This window comes from Cannabis sativa, chromosome 5 (genome assembly GCF_029168945.1).
Source record: "Cannabis sativa cultivar Pink pepper isolate KNU-18-1 chromosome 5, ASM2916894v1, whole genome shotgun sequence".
Classification (NCBI taxonomy): domain Eukaryota; kingdom Viridiplantae; phylum Streptophyta; class Magnoliopsida; order Rosales; family Cannabaceae; genus Cannabis; species Cannabis sativa.
This window is the reverse complement of record NC_083605.1, coordinates 11,059,076-11,073,265: the sequence shown is the minus strand read 5'-3', so window position 1 is coordinate 11,073,265 and position 14,190 is coordinate 11,059,076. Positions and strand designations below refer to the sequence as shown.

At 32.1% G+C, this 14,190-nt stretch overlaps 1 protein-coding gene across 1 annotated transcript; it reads right to left on the bottom strand.

Moving 5' to 3' along the window:
* Positions 1-9,856: 9,856 nt before the first annotated feature.
* Positions 9,857-11,023, bottom strand: LOC133038156 (uncharacterized). The gene has a single exon (XM_061116214.1). The coding sequence runs from the start codon at positions 11,021-11,023 to the stop codon at positions 9,857-9,859; it is 1,167 nt and encodes a 388-aa protein (XP_060972197.1).
* Positions 11,024-14,190: the final 3,167 nt, after the last annotated feature.

Genomic DNA, 14,190 nt, shown 5'->3' with positions numbered 1-14,190 from the left:
ATCATTAAACACCATTTACAGGTAGCTAAGTGTTTTAAGGGGCAAAATACATTGAGGGGTGAGAACGGTAAAGAAATCCCATCTCGATGTAAATCATCTATATAGAGGATCTTTAAATCACAATAAGATTATAACAATGGTTAAATGAGATAGTATATTGGTATCGTGAAACATACAATATGCTCTATATAAGTCTGAGAGTGCAATTCTAAGTTCTAAGAGTGGATTCAACGAAGAATTAATAAGTAGGAATTTACTTGGTAAATTTGGTTCACTTATTGGAAGCTCAGCATATAGATCCATGGTCCCCATTCTAGTTGAGAACATTCTGCTTATAAGACTCATTAATTGATTCGTGATTGATCAATTATAATTCTAAAGTTAGACTATGTCTGATTTTATGAATTTTCACTATTCAAAGGGTGAAATGGTAAGGAAAAGAGTTTTCTAGGTTTATTTATTTATTAATAGACTTTATATGTCTAATTAATAATTAAATTAAATGACAATATTATTTAATAATGTATTTTAATTATTAAATAATTAGTTTTGGCATTTAAAAGGTTAGAATTGGAAAATTGGCATTTTTGAGAAAATAGAGATAAAATTTGATAAAATTGCAAAATTAAGTGGGGCCCATTACAACACCTATGGCCGGCCACTTATAAGGCTTTTTCAAATTAATATTTTCATTATTTTAATGCCAAATAATTCTAAACCTAAACCTAGTAAGTTGCCTATAAATAGAAAGTGATGGCTCATTCACAATACATGCTTTCATTAGCTTTCTGACAGAAATTTCTCTCTTCATAAAAACTGAGCCTTCCCTCACTCTCTACCTTGGCCGAAACCTAGCTCCCTCTTTTCCTTCATCTTTTTCGTGACCCTAGTGAAAGAGTAAGTGCCCACACACAAGAAGCGATAACTCAATCATAGATTGGAAGACCGTGAAGGATCAAAGCTTGAAGAAGAAGGAGATTCGGGCTCGAGATCTTGATTATACTCGCTACGTAAAGGAATCAAGGGTTAGAGATCTGAGTGGAAGGAGACATTTATTCCGCTGCATCAATGTAAGGTTTTCTTAACTTTATATGTGTTTATTTTATCGTTTTAGAAAGTTCATATTTAGGATGTTAATAAACATACTTCGTGAGTAGATCTAAGATCCCGGTAAAATAATTCCCAACAACCGGCCTCGTAGCCATGGTAATTGATTTACTTACATGTAATTTGGACTTTAAAACGATTGTTTGTATGTTCTTTGGATGGTATTATGTTGTATTGAGTGTTATTTGATGATTGATTGATGATTATGAAATTTTCGTGAAAAATAATTGTTATTTCGGTTCTGGAATTATTTTTATTGGATAGTATGGAAAAAATTAAGCAAGTTAGCCTTTTACAGAACTCAATTTGGATTTTATTTGAATTAGTTATGATTTTTTGAAGATTTGACAAAATCGGGGCTGTGCTGATAGTTTCCTGCGATCGCAGAGCTGTCCGTACAGTTTCGATTTTTTTCAATTTTCTTCAATTTTTCATACCTTTTCATGGAATTAACTTCCAATTTTTTGTATGGTTTTATATATATACTATTACTATTCCTAATTCAATTCTAATTATCATTCTGAATTAATTTAATTTTTTTTTAATTTAATTCAAGATATTAGTGTAATTTGAATTTGAATAGAACTAGTATTTATCTTTTTGCTTAAAAATCTATCTTATTTTTAAATTTGATTATATTTTTTTTTTAAATTTAAGGTCAGATATTTTTTGATATTTATAATATCTTTTAAAGATATTTATAATATCTTTTAAGATATTTAAAAATATCTTATCTTTTAAGATATTTTAAAAATATCTTATCTATTAAGATTTTTTAAATCTTTTTAGATATTTTGACCTTATTTAAATTTAAAATAAGATATTTATAATCATGTAATTTTAAATAGATATAAGATATTTTGCTAACTTTTAAATTTTGTTATTTATTTAAATTAAATTTAAAAATCTGAAAAGATATTTTATTTATCTTTTCTAATTTTTATTTAATTTTTAATTTTGAAATAACATTTAATTTTAAAAGTAGTTAGCAAATTTTGAAATGATATTTAGGTTGGTTGAAACCTAATTTTTCAAATAGTAGGTTTAATTTTTAAATTTTTTTTAATTTCGAAATTTTAAATATTTTTTTATTTTTTCGAAATTAATTAAATTTTTTTTATTTTTTCGAAATTAATTAAAATATTTTATTTAATTATTTATTTTTCGAAATTATTTATTTAAAATTAAATAAATCCTACTTCCAACTATCCAGCTAACCTTGTTGCAGGAGTATGTGTTTTTAGCTTGTATGTAAGTTTTAAAAACCTATTATTACTTGATTGCAAATAGCCATGGTTACTTTTTGCCGTATCTAATGATCCGATGGCTCCCTTGGTCAAGTAAATAATTTGTAACAGTAAATTTTACAATCTTCTTTCATCCGTGTATGACCTAAAGAACATGATAGGATCCATCCAAAGTGTGCCTGTGTGAGCCTATATGTTTATTTTATTATATAGATGCATATAGGTTGTTGCTAAATAAAATGTCACACCATGATAGATTTTATTTAGGTCCATTTAGTTATTGGACCTATTCAATTAATAACAGTTATTCATTTTAAGGTTAAATTCCTCTCTTTTGGGCCTTGTGTGAGAGTTGGGTGCCATAGAAGTGGGTACGACATACTGAACCCAGCACCCCCTCACATGAACTACCCCAATTGTGAAGGCCCATTTGCCTGATTTGAATAACTGTACTAGGTTAATTATAATAGTTTGACCTAATAAAATTGAATTAGCAACATAATTAACTTTTAAAATATATGAAAATTTATTTTCATTTTAATATTTTAAAGTTAATTTTAAGAAAAACACTTTTAGTTTAGATATTATTTCTAGATAAACTACTTGTATTTTTCTTGTATTTAATTAAATATAGAATTTTAACTAACTAAGATTCTTTCTGGAGCTTATTTAATTAAATATTCCTATTTAAGTTATAAATTAGTTGTATCAACTGATTTTTCTTAACTAACTTAAATTTGAATATTTGATTTAAATTTTAAATCAAGTTGAGGAATCTTAGGCATTAGTTATTAAAGATTCTTAAGATATTTTTTTTAAGTTAATATCTTTTCAAATATTAACTTGAAATGGAATATCTTAGATATTTTTTTTGTTAATATCTTTTCAAATATTAACTTTAAAAGATATCTTCAAATTAAGTGGTTACAACTTAATTTGTGATATTTAATTAAATCTAGATTTGAAATTATTTAAGTTTTAGATTTTTTCTATATAACTTAAATTAGATATTTTTCAAATTTTGAAAAGATACTTAGTCAAATAAGATATTTTCTAGATAGTAATTTCTAGACTACTTATTATTTCTAATACTTATATAGGAAAATATTATACTTTTGTGAAATTAATTATTTAAATAATTAATTTTGGTACAATTTTATTAAGTATATTTTTCCTAGTATTAAATAGAAATTAATAATTAAGGCTTCTCTACACTTAATTATTTATTTCTTGAATTTAATACAATTAATTAAGTTGAAAAATCTAAATATCTAAGTTGATTTTCATCATGATACTTAAATATTTATTGATTTTTCATGACACTTAATTAAATAGAAAATTAATTTTAGGTTGAAATTTAATTTTTCAACTTAAATTTAAATAATTTTCAAAATATATATTTTTCTTTATTTTATTAATCAATTTCGAAATTGCATTTTAATTATGCAATATTTTCGATTTTTTTTTTGAAAAATAGATTGAGTTGTAAATTAATTATTTATTTTAATTAATTCTTGGACCAACTCAAGTCAATGATTTTTTCATTTAATAGATTAATTTAAAATAAGTGAATTTAAAATATATATATTAGAAATTGAATTAACTAGTCAAAAGAATATCTAGATAGGTGATATTTTTGCTTGAAGTATTGCTTTTCTATTTTTATTATTTTCGAAAATTGTATAATTTTTTTTTATACTTAATTTTCGAACCCAATAAATATATTCTCAAAGGAAATTTTTAAGTTGTTAATTATTTATTTAATTCATCTTAAATTAATTTCCTTAATATTTATATTTAAGATTATTACTAAGATGGAAATAATTAATTTTATTTCAATCACCATCTAGTATAATTTTATAAATATTATATTAAATTCTTATTTTTGAATTTTAATTCTTAAATAGAATTTAATGAGATTTATTTATTAGAATAATAAGAAAATACATTTTAAACAATGAGCTTTATTATTATTAAGATATTCGATCTCCATTGTGGGTTTTACACCGCGTTTGTTTTAGTGAGTAATCCTCCCTAATGGAGGAACGTTCATTAGCAATTTCGCACCGTTTAATCTCGCATGATAAGTGGTTTGTAAGTGTTTTATATGGTATAGATCACCCTAATGGTGGCGACCATATTTGACTTGCAAATTGCGAAACAATGGTAGAAGCTCATGAGATAGAATAGCCTTGACTCTCGCCTAAACGGGACAACGCTGGATTCTGATCTTGATCGAATAAAAGGTTGCTAGAATGTTTAACATTTTAGATGAGCTGACAACTCTATTCAATGGATGGTAGCTTTGACTCTCGCCTAAACGGGACACTGATATCGCCTTGTTGAAAACCTTGGAAATTATTTAGGATTGAATTTTTAAGTATTTTCTCATATCATTCCTACTTGCTTTATGTGCTTATAATTTCTGAATTGATTTTGTGTGTTAAACCATTATTAATTTCTATTTGTTGATTTCTATTATTTTGTAGTATCCGTTTGTCAAAATGAATCCCATGTTATCACCGTTGACCGAAAATAAGCCGAATGGATCTAACTTTAATAAATGGAATGAGAACATTAATATTGCTCTCATAGGAGAAAGTGCCTTGTTTGTTTTAACCGAGCCGTCACCCGAAGTGCACGGGGATAATGCATCCAAAGCCGTGAAAGAAAAGTATGAGCGTTGGCGAAGGCAAATGACAAAGCTCTATACTTTATGCTTTCTAGCATGGTTGACACCCTCAAAACTCGGTTTTCTAAAACCGAGAAGGCCGCCGAAGTTATGACGAAGTTAAATGAGCTATTCTAAGGCATCACTTCGGTCCACGCTTGACGCGACTAAGAAGTACATTAACGCACGGATGGAACCTCATCAAAACGTGCGTGATCATGTTCTCCTCATGTCCAGTTATTTCCAAGAAGCCCAGGATCATGGTGCTGAAATGGACAGTGCTACTCAAGTAAGTCTTATCTTGAACGGACTCGACTCAAAGCATTTCTACCATACACATCAAATTATGTCATGAATAAGAAGGAAATTGACTTTCATGAATTAGTCAATGACCTTCAAACTTATGAAAATTTGATTGGAGGACCCAAGAAGAAAGGGAGTAAACCTCATCCTGGTAATGGTAATGGGACGATGAAACCTGAAGCAAATGTCGCCTCTCGGCTTCAAAGCCCAAATCGAAGAAGAAGTGGAAGAACACCAAGAAGCGAACAAAAGTCATGAAAAAGATCGCTCCTTCGGTGATGCTACGCTTAAAGGAAAGTGTTTCCACTGCAATGAAAAAGGCCATTGGAAACCCCAATGTCCTAAACTTCTTGCAAAGAAACAAGGTATTTCCTTTCATAAACTTTAAGAGTTTTAGTGAATTATTATCCAATTGGATTTATAATTCTGGACTAACTTTGTTTATTTGTTTTCTTCTTCTTATAGGCCAAGCTACTTGAACTCAATTGAGTTGGATCAGCAAGCTGGACCAAGGGTGAAATCGTCCAGATGAAGATGAAGCTCTTCAATTTATTTTTTGAATTAATTGTTTTAGTTTAAAGACAATTTGGATTTCAAATTTTAGTTAGGGATATTTATCCCTGTTTCTCTCATATTATTGCAATATTTTTTTTATTATTAATAAAGTTTATTTTTTCGAAATTCCCTATTGCAATTTATGAGATTGAGCTTCATTTAATTCTATCTTCATCAATTATTACCACATTATATTTATATGTTTGTATGTGTAAGTGTTTTTATTATTGATACAAATTCTATAATATTTACAACTCTTCATAGAGTTATATTATATAAACACTAGAAATTATTTCTATGTTTATCAATAATTGTTCATTCTCATACAATTATTAAGAATTTGTTTAATAAAAGGATCTTATGATCTGATAGGGGTGGAGAAAAGTTAAGAAAACTATGCAGTTCAACGATCTTTTATATCTAATGAACTCTGGATAGTATTCAACTCCACATAAACTCTATCACACTTAGAGAATCATGATCTTTACAACCTTTAGGGGTGGATCATAATCTCTATATACTTAGGGGTGGAGTCTATTCCACAATTCCCTATGAAACACATATCTTGTTTAAACATAGAAGTAATATAATGAGTCAGCTATTGTCAATATAAATTCTTGATCTTGATTGTATGTTCCATTTCGTTTTTTACTGTTGTAAGTAAGAGTTTGATACCTTTGAAAGTTCTTTGTTAAAGTTTCACACTACCTTAATTGAGTGGGAGAATTTTAAAGTTCTATACCCATCTTCATTAGGTTGATAATTGTGATAGGTACTTAAGAACACTACTGAAAAGCAAATCTAACCATTCACATGGATAGGTATAGCTTATCAGAATTATGAGAATAAGATAAAGAACTCTAGTTCAGTCCATTCAAATGACTTGAACATAGAATTCTTAATCCTCATAAAATTTGATGGTATCTTAATTTTGATTACTTAATCTCTGGCATGTATTTTTCACTTCAAATACTAGTCTGCTATGTTGATGACTTAGTCTTGACTTAAAGTTTCAGACTAATACAAAAGTCACAACTAGGTAACTCTCTAAACAATCAGAGGTTAAAAGTATTATTTAACCAGACATCTGTTATTGAGTGGGAGCTATCTGAGATGTAATCAAATAGGGAACATTAGAAGATATTCAAGAAGGATTTATGAAAGTGATCTATATGTCAGATATTAAGGAACTGTGTATCAGTTGTCCTTGTATCTCACCATCTAATTTCGATTTATATGAGATGGTGCTTACTTTGGGGGTGGAGGAATTATTGTATAATAATTCAAGCTCTACCAGAGAAGAACTATAACTTGGTCTATTCGAAAATACCAGAAAGTTATATCACTGAAGAAAAGTCTACACTGTATTATCTCAATTACATATTTTAAAATATGAGAGATATGTCCTCTGTTAATTCAGATGTACTTTTAAAACAGTAAAGATTTCAGTATCCCTTGATGAGTAAAGCATATAGTAAAGGATGTTTCATAAGAGAATTTATGAACTAGTTTCCAGAAGTTTGGGTGGATTCAAATATACTACACTTGATCTAAAGATCAAGACATCATATTGACCTATTTGCACAGTTTGTTTTATATTAGTGCAAGTGGGAGTTTGTTAGGTTTTATGCCCTAAATAAAACTCTTTACAATCTGATTAGTTATCAATATAAGAAATTTGAAGTGATTGATGTTTGCATGAATTTTACATGCTAATGGTTTAATATGTTTAATATGTTTATTACATTCATACACACAAAATCAGTTAAATCCAGATTATATGTTTATTCACAATTACAGTATCGTCAACACAGTGGAATGTGTTTGTGATCATATGAATCAAAAGTTTTGGTCCCTGTTTCATAAGTGTTATTGGATTTACACTAATGTGATAATCAGCGATGATGTGTACTTACACTTGGAGTAAGTGTTATGTTCTTTCCAGGACATTAGTAAAGTATACTAGTTTCGAATGTATGGAGTATACATTGGACTGGACCGATATTGCAACTAAGTTAAGATATTACAAACTTACCGTTATACATATCTTTCCAAGTCAATATCAGTAGTTGATCTTAAGATTGAAAAGAATCTAAATCCTGATATGCTTGGGCTCAACTCAGGAGTGCTATTCATGTTCTTTGATTTATTAGTTAAGCCTACTTTTGGGTCAGGGTGATACGTATATTTTGGGAACATGATAGTATGATTGAGTGGGAGTGCTGAACATAAATATGGAATCTATAGCTTCTACTGGTGTATAGAAGTTAAGTGATGATTCCCTTCGAGCTTAGCAAATAGAAGTAAATGGATGAGCTCTTGTTTAACTGACTAATTATTAGATCATTAAACACCATTTACAGGTAGCTAAGTGTTTTAAGGGGCAAAATACATTGAGGGGTGAGAACGGTAAAGAAATCCCATCTCGATGTAAATCATCTATATAGAGGATCTTTAAATCACAATAAGATTATAACAATGGTTAAATGAGATAGTATATTGGTATCGTGAAACATACAATATGCTCTATATAAGTCTGAGAGTGCAATTCTAAGTTCTAAGAGTGGATTCAACGAAGAATTAATAAGTAGGAATTTACTTGGTAAATTTGGTTCACTTATTGGAAGCTCAGCATATAGATCCATGGTCCCCATTCTAGTTGAGAACATTCTGCTTATAAGACTCATTAATTGATTCGTGATTGATCAATTATAATTCTAAAGTTAGACTATGTACGATTTTATGAATTTTCACTATTCAAAGGTGAAATTGTAAGGAAAAGAGTTTTCTAGGTTTATTTATTTATTAATAGACTTTATATGTCTAATTAATAATTAAATTAAATGACAATATTATTTAATAATGTATTTTAATTATTAAATAATTAGTTTTGGCATTTAAAAGGTTAGAATTGGAAAATTGGCATTTTTGAGAAAATAGAGATAAAATTTGATAAAATTGCAAAATTAAGTGGGGCCCATTACAACACCTATGGCCGGCCACTTATAAGGCTTTTTCAAATTAATATTTTCATTATTTTAATGCCAAATAATTCTAAACCTAAACCTAGTAAGTTGCCTATAAATAGAAAGTGATGGCTCATTCACAATACATGCTTTCATTAGCTTTCTGACAGAAATTTCTCTCTTCAGAAAAACTGAGCCTTCCCTCACTCTCTACCTTGGCCGAAACCTCTCTCCCTCTTTTCCTTCATCTTTTTCGTGACCCTAGTGAAAGAGTAAGTGCCCACACACAGTAAGCAGTAACTCAATCATAGATTGGAAGACTGTGAAGGATCAAAGCTTGAAGAAGAAGGAGATTCGGGCTCAGATCTTGATTATACTCGTTGCGTACTGAAAGGAATCAAGGGTTAGAGATCTGAGTGGAAGGAGACATTTATTCCGCTGCATCAATGTAAGGTTTTCTTAACTTTATATGTGTTTATTTTATCGTTTTAGAAAGTTCATATTTAGGATGTTAATAAACATACTTGTGAGTAGATCTAAGATCCTGGTAAAATAATTCCCAACACTTTCTTCTTTACAAACAGAACCGGAGCTCCCCAAGGTGACGCACTAGGCCGAGTGAACCCTAGATCCAACATCCCTTGAAGTTGTATCTTCAGTTCCTTTAACTCAGCAGGTTCCATTCGATAGGGTGCTTTCGAAACAGGTTCTGCTCCAGGAATCAAATCAATGATGAAATCTATCTCTCGCTGAGGTGGTAACCCAGGTAATTCTTCTGGAAATACATCTAGGAATTCTTTAACCACTTTAACCTCTTCGGGTCCAAGTAATACAGGTTTACTGGAATCCACGACAACTGTTAGGTATCCAATACATCCGCTGCATAACAAATCCCTAGTTTCAACGCCGAAATTCTTGGGACACGAGAACCTTGAACCGAGCCAACAAAGACAAATGGTTCCTCATTCTTCGGTTCAAAAGTTACCATTTTATGTTTACAATCAATACTAGCAGAGTATTTGGAAAAATTCCATACCGAGTATAATATCGAACTCGGCCAATGGTAACTCCACAAGATCAGCACTCAATTCTCTATCTTCAATTCTAATTAACACTGACCTAACCCACTTTCTTGAAACAATTAACTCACCATTAGGCAATAGGGTCCCAAACCCCGTCTCAAAAATATCACTAGGCCTATCAAGCTGATAAAGAACTCTTGATGACACATAAGATCGAGTAGCACCCGAATCAAATAAAACTATACAGAAAAAATCGTTGATTAGAAGCTGACCTGTAACTACTAAAGGGCTGGCAGCAGCATCAGCCTGAGTTATAGCAAATACACGAGCAGGTGCAGGCACAGGTTTGACCTCAGGCTTTGGTTCCTCTTTCTTCAACTGAGGACAGTCTTTCTTAAGGTGTCCCACTAAACCACACTGAAAACAGGCTCTCCGGTTACAAGTCCTGGGGTGATGCTTCTTGCAACGCGGGCACTCAGGATAGGAGTAAGTCTGACGTCCTCCTTTGTTCTGGTTTCCTCGAAACCTTTTACTTTGTCCTGAACTTCCCGAAGATGGAAAAGTTCTTTTCTTTTGCTCAAAAGTGGAATCTCCACTTTTTTTTCCAGGACCAGAAATAGGGATAGTAATAACCCCACCGGCAATAGGAGGCTCTCGGATTTCATGCAAAAATTTTACTGCTCCTTCGGCTCGAAGAGCCTTATCAACCATTTCCGCGTAAGTTGTGGTATCATTCGTTGTAATAACCAGGTCATGTTTAATCTTGGCGTTCAGTCCAGCCAAGTACTTCTCCTTCTTAGTAAAATCCGTTGGTACAATTCCAAAGGCTAACTTAGCCAAGCGATCAAACTTGGTTGTGTATTCAGTTACAAACATTCCCTCTCCTTGTACCAACTCAACAAATTCTTTCCGCTTTGCACTGCGGACTGCCTCATTATAGTATTTAGCATTGAACAATTCCCGAAATTCCTCCCAGATCATTCTGGCAACATCCTTTGTAAGGGATATCATTTCCCACCAAATCAAAGCATCTTCCTGAAATTGAAACGTGGCACATGCCACTCTGTCATTTCCGACCACTCCCATAAAATTCAATATTCTTTTGATAACGGTCAACCACTGTTCAGCTTTCAGAACATCAGGACCTCCCATAAATACTGGAGGTGCCTGCTTCCTGAATCTCTCATATAAAGGCTCCATACGGTTACCAGCAACATGTTGCTCAGCTGGCACCGCAGGGGCTGCAGGAACCGCAGCAGGCGGTTGCGGGGGAAGATCAACAGGAGCATCTCGTTGCCTGAGTCGCCAGATCTCCTCTTCTTGCTGTTCAATTCTAGCTTGCATTTCAGCAAACCTTTACTCCCAGTCAACCGGAGCCTGAGGTGGGTTCTTCTGGCCACCTGTCGGGGCACGACCACGGCCTCTATCGCGTCCACGGGGGTTTTGGGGATTTCTACCACCCCGACCACCTCCGGTCTCAACCATTTCACCCTGCCTGTGAACGTTTCGCTGGGCGTCCATTATTAGGACTTAGCCTGTGAACCCACAAGGCACGTAGGTCAGACAGTGGCCAAAATATTTTCAAGACCGCAATTAGGGTTTTATAACATCTATTTAATCATATATGCAACATATCTTAAAACAGTTTGCAAAAAGAAATAAAGCTTACGGAACCGTGAGTTGAGCTCGACACTGGCCTTGATTGTACATATCTTGACGGTCTTCAGTGGACAACCTGGTGGCTCTGATACCAAACTGTAACGCCCGCATTTTAAATTTACTAGACTCAAAAGATAACTTTAATATATTATATCTTTATAACTATATGGATCGGGATCCCGAGTATCAAAATACAATTTAAAAGCATTTTACTAATATTTACATATAATATATTTTTTTAAACTCGCTAGCATGCAACATCAAAATACAGACTCCAAAATAGTAAAGACCGAAACCCTCCAGGTTGCACTGCCGCGATATGTACAATCACTGCCGAGCTCTATCTCACTGTTCCTCCAGCTTTGCTTTTCCTTTACCTACACAAGGTAGCAAACTGATGAGTCAACAGACTCAGTAAGATATGCAAGATATATATAAAAATAATGCGATGCCGGCTTTATGATTAAGCCGCCCTGAGCTCAATAATTAAGCTCACCAAATGGATAAGAACGTTCTTAAGGGAAGTACGACTACTGTACCAAATGCACTAAAGTACCAATTCTGTACTCGTGTTGGTAGAGCCCTAACTGTACTCCAGGGAATTACTAAGTGTTGTACCACGAACACGACGTACCCCTGGTACTCGTGTTGGTAACACCGTAACCACACTAATATACAACACTATACTAACACCCTAATAGTCACATTCATATTAGTGCTAGTAGTGCAAACAACTAAAACAAGCATATATTCTTACGCTATCTTACCTCGTTCCGTGCTCAAGTGTGCCGATCAGCCTGAGTGGAAAATGCAGCTCGACGCTTTACAGGGCCCTAAATCATAATATTGAAAACTCGATGAGAGACACGCTAAAACACTTATCGGGGATGTAAAATCCAAACTAAGATTAACCCTATCGATAATTAGGATGCTAATACCCTAAATTACGCAAAAACGGGAAAAACTAAGGCTCGGGAAAAAGCCCCAACCGGCAGACCGGTTGCCAACCGGAAGTCCGGTTCCTGGCACCAACCGGTCGACCGGTTGCAGCAGGCCCCCAGGAACCGGAATTCCGGTTCTGAGCTGGGAACCCAAAAATTCTTCCCCTTAAATCAAATCAATCCCAAATCTTCCCAAAACCTCCAGAATACCTGTATGCATTATACTAAACCAATCCCAAGCAACAAATCACAACAAACCACTCAAATTCTAAAAACACCATTAAAGACCTAACTAAGGTTTTCTAAGCTTTAACTTGAACAATTCACAACCCAAGGCTTAATCCCAGCTTAAAATGGTAAGAATAAACATTACACAACTTCAAAATTAAACAACATACTAATCCAATACACACAGCCATCAAAAATCACAAAACTCATACCAAAACCTAATCTAAACTACAAGAATTCAAAAAGAAAGAAAGAAGAAAGGGTTACCTTGATCAAAGCTCTCAATTACCACTAAAATTCCTTGATTCAAACTCAAAATCTCAACTCCCAGCTGCTGCCCAAGAGAATCGAAAGAGAGAGAGAGAATTGAAGAGAGGGACAACTATTTTCTTCCAATTTCCTTCTTTTTCCTTCAAGCTTAAGTAACACCATTTTCTTTATTATTTTGTTTTAAATTAATTAACCTATTCTCAGCCAAGCATTAACCAAATAAGACAAAAAGGAGTCTTGCCAAAAGGCCTTCTTGCCCCTCCATCTAAAAAAAAGTACTTATAACCTCCCAAGGGTAAAATGGTCAAATATCAAACCCCGAAAATTCTAACGCCTCTAACATCTAACTATAACACCCTGCTAAAATTCTAGACATACAAAATATGACTCTCTAAAGGCCCAACGTCGCTTTCCACAGCTTCCGAACAAAACACAGAAATTAAGTAATTTACATAAAATAGCATAATAACATATATGATATTAAATATATTTCCAAAATATACATTTCATAAATATTAATTTAATCTCATACATAAACCTTAATTATTTATAATCCAAAGTATTAATCATATGCGGTCTTTACAATTTATATTTTATAATATGTGTTTGTATTTTTCTAGTATATTAGTATCATTTTTATATGGGTAAATACTATTTTGGACCCTGTGTTTTGCAAAAGTTACAGATTGAACCCTGTGTTTTGTTAAATGACAAAATGGACCCTGTATTTTCTAAAATAGTAAAAATAGGACCCTAAGCTTAATTTTTAACAACTTTTTTTTTTTAATACAACCAACTTGAAGACAATGCTTAATACGAACAGATACAAAAAAATGTAAACAGTTTTGTCATAACACTTTTAGATCGGATTATAATTAAATTTTATTTTGACAAAAAATCAATTTAGGGTCCTATTTGTACTATTTTAGAAAATACAGGGTCCATTTTGTCATTTAACAAAACACAGGGTCCAATTGGTAACTTTTGTAAAACAGATGGTCCAAAATGGTATTTACCCTTTTTATATTTTTTAAGTTATGTTTTGTATAATAACTAGTGTATTGAATAATAAATAATGTGTAATGTGTAATATTTAAATTCATATGTAATTTAATATTTTTATACATTTAAATTTTTAAACAAACTTTATTTTTATATTAGGTAATTCACAGCCCTGTCCCTGCCCCATTATGGGATTCCCCTGTTCTTGGTGGTGTAGGG

What these genes read in the sequence shown, in the direction of transcription:
- LOC133038156 (XM_061116214.1), bottom strand. Translation starts at nt 11,023, where the DNA reads ATGGGAGGTCCTGATGTTCTGAAAGCTGAACAGTGGTTGACCGTTATC.